The sequence below is a fragment of the Ranitomeya imitator genome, chromosome 5 (genome assembly GCF_032444005.1).
Source record: "Ranitomeya imitator isolate aRanImi1 chromosome 5, aRanImi1.pri, whole genome shotgun sequence".
NCBI classification, from domain to species: domain Eukaryota; kingdom Metazoa; phylum Chordata; class Amphibia; order Anura; family Dendrobatidae; genus Ranitomeya; species Ranitomeya imitator.
Genome location: NC_091286.1, coordinates 582,939,593 through 582,946,077, shown reverse-complemented (window position 1 = coordinate 582,946,077; position 6,485 = coordinate 582,939,593). Strand labels below are relative to the sequence as shown.

The 6,485-nt window shown below is 42.0% G+C and overlaps 1 protein-coding gene across 1 annotated transcript in view; it reads right to left on the bottom strand.

The window, feature by feature from the left end:
• Positions 1-2,505: 2,505 nt before the first annotated feature.
• Positions 2,506-6,485, bottom strand: part of LOC138638522 (galactose-3-O-sulfotransferase 2-like) — a 59,545-nt gene continuing 55,565 nt past the window's right edge. Inside the window, exon 4 of the mRNA XM_069727894.1 lies at positions 2,506-5,103. Coding sequence (XP_069583995.1) covers positions 4,264-5,103 — 840 coding nt within the window. The 3' untranslated portion in view covers positions 2,506-4,263. The remainder of the gene's footprint in view (positions 5,104-6,485) is intronic.

The window sequence follows — 6,485 nt, the reverse complement described above, 5'->3', positions numbered from 1 at the left end:
TCGGTTCTTCAGTTGTGTGGTTGGTGATTTCTCCATGGTCTTCTTGCTTCTTTTGGTCACATGCTTCCACTCATCTGCTTTTGGAGGTTCTCTGACACTTTTTTCACCTTCTGTGACCAGTAGAGATGCTTCTGTTCTGTCTAGAAAGTCTTCATTCTCTTTGATGAGTTTCAAAGTTGCTATTCTTTCTTCCAGACCCCGCACCTTTTCTTCTAAAAGGGCCACTAGTCTACACTTCTGACAGGTGAAATTTAATTCTTCTTCTGGTCGATCTGTGAACATGTAGCACATGCTGCAGCTCACCATGTAGGTTGTCACATCTGCCATGTTGCTCCTAGATCCTGCTGACTTGCTGTGTGTTTTTCTTCTTGTGTAATCTACTCAGCCAAGCTCTCTTGCAATAATGCCCTACAGGCAAAACCGGTTTGGTGATTCTTTCCAAGCAGCTGGTCCCGGCTGTACCCAACGATCTTCTAGCTTAGGGAGACTCTTCGCTTTTCCCAGAAGGCACCTGGAATATGCAAATTAGCCTTCTCAAGCTTGAATCCCTGGTTTGGTGATTCTTTCCAAGCAGCTGGTCCCGGCTGTACCCAACGATCTTCTAGCTTAGGGAGACTCTTCGCTTTTCCCAGAAGGCACCTGGAATATGCAAATTAGCCTCCTCAAGCTTGAATCCCTGGTTTGGTGATTCTTTCCAAGCAGCTGGTCCCGGCTGTACCCAACGATCTTCTAGCTTAGGGAGACTCTTCGCTTTTCCCAGAAGGCACCTGGAATATGCAAATTAGCCTCCTCAAGCTTGAATCCCTGGTTTCTGTAGTTCTGGTGATGTATTCCTGTACTGATGGTGACTCTGGTGATGTATTTCTGTACTGATGGCATTTCTGGGGATGTACTTCTGTACTGATGCTGATTTTGGTGATGTATGTACTGACGGGGTTCTGGTGATGTATTCATGGTGGTTCTGCTAATGTATTTCTGAACTGATGGTGGTTCTGGTGATACGTTTCTGTACTGATGGTAGTTCTGGTGATGTATTTCTGTGTTGATGGTAGTTCTGTTAATGTATTTATGTACTAATTGTGGTTCTGGTGATGTATTTCTGTATTCATGGTGGTACAGTTGATGTATCCATGTACTACTGGTGGTTCTGATTATGTATTTCTGCACTGTTTGTAGTTCTGGTGCTGTATTTATGTACTACTGGTGGTTCTGGTTATGTATTTCTTTGCTGTTGGTGGTTCTGGTGATATATTTGTGTGCTATTATTGGTTCTCATCCTGTACACATGTAGAAAACTATAACTTGTAAGATTACATGATACATTGGTACATTAATACAGTATTGTGCTGTGACAAGTTAAGGGTTACTACAATTGCATTTATGGAGCATTAAAGGGTTTGTCCAGGATTGTGATGAAAGTCTGCTTTCACTTTATTTTATTACAGACTTCGGAGTTCTGACAGTGTGGGCATTGTGCATTATCAGGATTCTTTAATGCCTGAGGTGAGAGCAGGTGTCATGTAACCGCAAGTATGCGATTTGCATACATGTGGCAATGTGCCAATGTGCCAACTAGACGTACACTGTCTTGTAGTGAGAGACCCATGAACATCTAATCATAATGTGTCCAACAGTATGCAAATCGCATTAACGTGGTTTCATGACCAACCACTCTTGCCGACTTCATGTGAAAATCCTGACAGTATGCAGGGCGCGCACTATGAGGATTCAGAAGTGTGTAGTCACATAGAATGACTGCAGACTTTCATCGCAAACCTGGACAATCCCTTTAATTATAAAAATTACCACTGTAGCTTGCTGATCCTAACAGTGTGTAATACACTTACTGTTAGGATTTGTTTGCCAGTTCCAGTGATCATCACTAATATGCGATTTTCATACTTATGGTCACATGCCAATTAGCAACTTTCACTGCTTATCTCAATGAAGTATTTCACTGATCATTGAGATACTTATGAAGTGCAGCGAGTCTGCACGTGACTGTAAGTGTCCAAACCGCATAAGAGCGGCCACATGATGAAAACTCAAATCACTTAAACTGTGCATAGGAGGGGCACCAAACTGAATGTTTGCCCCGGATGCCAGAAAACCTAGATCCGCTTTTAGTAGGTGATGTAAGGTTGCAGACTGAGACTCTCTCATGCCACAAAGCTCACTGCTGCACTGGGCTGGCACTGCCGCCTGGATAACATTTGCTGATGTCAAACTCAGTTCTTGTGTTCTGCCATTAAGCAAATGCACATGGCAGAGCACAGAGGGGAGATGGACTGGCCTTGTCTCTGGCTATGGTCAGACCTTCAAAGTATATTTTCTCTGAAATATGCTTCGCTGCAATCGGGCAGGCAGGCTCTGATTCATGTTGCTTGTGCTTTGAGCACATGAATCATGTGAGGGTCGACTAGGGCTGTAGTCGTAGCTGAGGTAAACGGCTCTAACACGCAGTGGTCTCCCGTCACATGCATTTCACGATTCTCGGTCAGCATACCTACTGCTCCAGTCTTCACACCGTTAGAGTTTGCTCTAGGTGGGTGAGGCGTTCCTCCAGACTCAGGTTCAGAAACAGAGACACAGTCCAGTTCAATCTTTAAACGGGTAACTTTACTATTTTCTGTTCTCAGTCAGTTCACATCAATTACAGCATACACTTCAGGTTCCACACAGTTTGTCTCCTTCACTTTCCCTGTGCTCTCCCTGTCGTCCTTCAGCATGTACCCGGGTCATCCCGACCCATCCGGCAACACAGCGACCTCTCTGTCTAGCTTCATCACACTCAGACACTCCCCCGTCCGCTTTGCACCAGACAAAAGGGCATCTGTCCACGTAGCAAGCTGCCACATGATGAGCGACCTGTGTTGCTGTCCTGCTGTTAGCTGTCTCGCTACTATCTGCGCTGTTATAATCTGCACTGTTATAATCTTCGCTGCTGTAATCTGTGCTGCCATCTGTGGATCTCAGGCCCTGAACGGCTGGGTTCCTGTCTTACGTTACAGGGCTGACTGCCCTGTCAGGGCTCCCTGGCCCAACTGGCAAAAATGCCAGATGCTCCTCAGCTTAACCACAGCTAGCGCCTCCTACGTTAACTATTTACACTCTGAGCATCACTATATCCCCATCTAGTGGGCCAAACAGGGTACTACGCTTTCCCTATGATAAACAATGAACATCTTCTTATACAAAGCAGCAGTAATAAATATGTACATTATGAAACATACCCAATAGCAGTAATCAAAGGTAAAACATAACATTATAACATACGGTACCGGGACGGGCAAGAAAAATGCAAGGGCATAATGCACCCCCGTACAATCACATGACAGTTTCCGTTTAAAATAGGATAAAGCAAAGAAACTGCACTTCTGACTTAATTTATATACTGAGTAGGCTTTATTCATAATATTTGGGTTTCACAAGAAATTATGTTACTTGCGTGAGAGATGTGAACCCCATATTTAATATTCTAATGTGGCTATAGGGTGATTTGAGACTACTACCTCTGCACACCATAAAACTACAGCGAAACGAGAGGGATTTGTAGTGCGGCCTGCCATAGTTTATGTATTTTGCATATTTCTGAAGTCATAGAAAGTGCCAATAAGGATGATATTGTTGATATTGTATTGTTTGTTTAAGGCTATGATCATATCTGTATTCTTATTTCTGAACCTGTATAGGAGTAAAAGTAAAAAAAATACCAAGAGCTGATCCCCCCTGCATCTAGGACACCAGCAGCACCAGATGGACTGTTTGATTAATAATAATAATAATAATAATAATCTTTATTTTTATATAGCGCTAACATATTCCGCAGCGCTTTACAGGTTGCACACATTATGATCACTGTCCCCGATGGGGCTCACAATCTAAATTCCCTATCAGTATGTCTTTGGAATGTGGGAGGAAACCGGAGAACCCGGAGGAAACCCACGCAAACACGGAGAGAACATACAAACTCTTTGCAGATGTTGTCCTGAGTGGGATTAGAACCCAGGACTCCAGCGCTGCAAGGCTGCTGTGCCCAGCGCTGTGCCCAGCGCTGCAAGGCACTGAGCCACCGTAATTAGGTGCATTTTTTTTCTAGCATTTTATTGACTAAAATGGCAAGTCCCTTATTTTTTGTCAGTGTTTCCATGCAAACCTTTACTGTTGTAAGTGAATATTTGTTAGAGCTTGTGGAATGAGGGTTGTTTGATGGACACATTAGATGTCACAGTTTTTATAACAAGGTTACATGTCGTCAATGGCTCATGTCTTCAATGTTGACCTAGTAACATTCTCCACTGGAATTCCTAAAATTTGTGCAGTTGTTGTCCTTGGTATGAGCTTATTACTCTGCATATTTCGTAGAATTCTATTGTACTGAAGTTCTGGAGTGACGAGTCTTTTGCACAGCAGCTCATCATCTTCTGATAGTCCAACCTTTAGGTTGTAACCAAGGATCCTGGCCATCCCAGATTGATACGGCTTCATTGACTTGTCCTTTATTTTTTTGGGTTCAACCTCATCCTCCAGACATTTCTCAGACATCAAAGTCCTTATTTTCTGTAGCTCTTTAACCTCATCTTCCATACGTTCCACTCCAAATGTCTGTACACGATTCCAGAAAGAATGATTGAAGTAGACATACATATCCCAGTCCAAATTATTCCATGATTTTATCTTTTCTTGAGTTTCCAGCGTTAGTGTTTTCTTACTATTGTTGCTTCTACTATTGAGAGGGATAGACAGGACATCATAAAAAGACCAGCAGAGAGCATCCTTCAGGAGAATAAGAGACTCATCATAATATTCTGTGATCAGCACCAGATCGAATATGTGATCCATTGCGTGCCATGTTAATACTGATTGCTCAGGGGAACCATTAAGCTCAAAACCAAGATCAAAAGTCATATAATTCTTTGCGAGGTTGGTCAACCTGTCTGTATTTGTGTAAAATATTTTAGAATTGTTTAAAAAATCTTCTAGATTTTTAGCCTTTTTGAAATCTCCATAGCCCTTGTAGTAGGAAAAAGATGATTCCATCTGAGAGATTGGATTGCGCAGGATAGTGAAGTAGAACGTGTCCTCTGGCATCACTTTTTCTACCTGTTCAAAATTGATAAATTAGGTAATTAATTCTTGGCAAAAATATATTCAAAAGTATTTCCAAAACAAAAGTTGTACAATTTGCTGTGGATTTTACCATTGTGGATCTTGAAAATTAACACAAGTCATGTGTGTTGTGGTTGTGTTCTAAAATAAAAAGTTATGCAGCTGTCACGCAACGTGTTCATAGATAACACAACTTGTGCGCCATAGTGTGATACACAAAAGGCACAGCCATCAAAGCCATTAAACCGTAATTTATCAATCAGGAAGGAGCAAGATGTCATTTGTAGTTCTTCCTATGAGGGTGTGAGGGAATACCAGCTGATAACAAATGGGGTGAGAAAAAGGAAGGAATTAGCTTAAATAACTAATAAAATAAACAGCACAGAAAATACATTTTCACTTAAAAAGATCCATGAACATTTTGACTGCACTACGTCTAATGTTTCAAATATTTTATTTCAAATAAAATTGCTGGTTACAGCAACAGCGATCACTGATTAGTTCTGATTTTCTGTCTACTGTATTTGCAAACAACCAATGGAAATTATGGACTCAGCAGTAAGTCACTGAATTCTGATGTAAGTGCTGAGTTCCTGTAGATGATTATATACTACTAGATTGTGGCCCGATTCTAACGCATCGGGTATTCTAGAATATGCATGTCCCCGTAGTATATGGACAATGATGATTCCAGAATTCGCGGCAGACTGTGCCCGTCGCTGATTGGTCGAGGCAACCTTTATGACATCATCGTCGCCATGGCAACCATTATGACATCTACGTCGATACTGTGCCCGTCGCTGAATCAGAAACGTGAGATGTCTACGTCCTTTATGACATCATCGTCGCTGTGCCTGGCGGCCTCGACCAATCAGAGAGGCGGGATTTCCAGGACAGACAGACAGACAGAAAGACAGACAGACAGACAGAAAGACAGACAGATGGAAAAACCCTTAGACAATTATATATATAGAAGATTGTGGTAGTTCAACTCACATGATGGTATACGGAGGTAGAAAATAGAACTCTGTCTCTTTAAATATTCGGTTGGCTTATTATTATGCGGCTATAAACCAACAATAGAGGAAAATAAATACAGCCTTTCCAGCTAACACAGGAAAAACAACAAAGAAAAACAGAACACTGCAACACAGTCCATACTTATATGGGTAACATCCCGCTCTGGAGCAACACGGATTCAGTCTTTCCTCCACAAGACACAAACCACTGGAGAATCCTCTCTCCAGTCTTGCTCACCAAAGACTGCCTCTAGAATTCAGTTATTTAAACCCAAGACCATGTGACTCCTCCATCATGTGACTGATCACATGATCTTGATTAAAGTTGAGCGAAACGTGTCGGCCAGATTCAGAAGT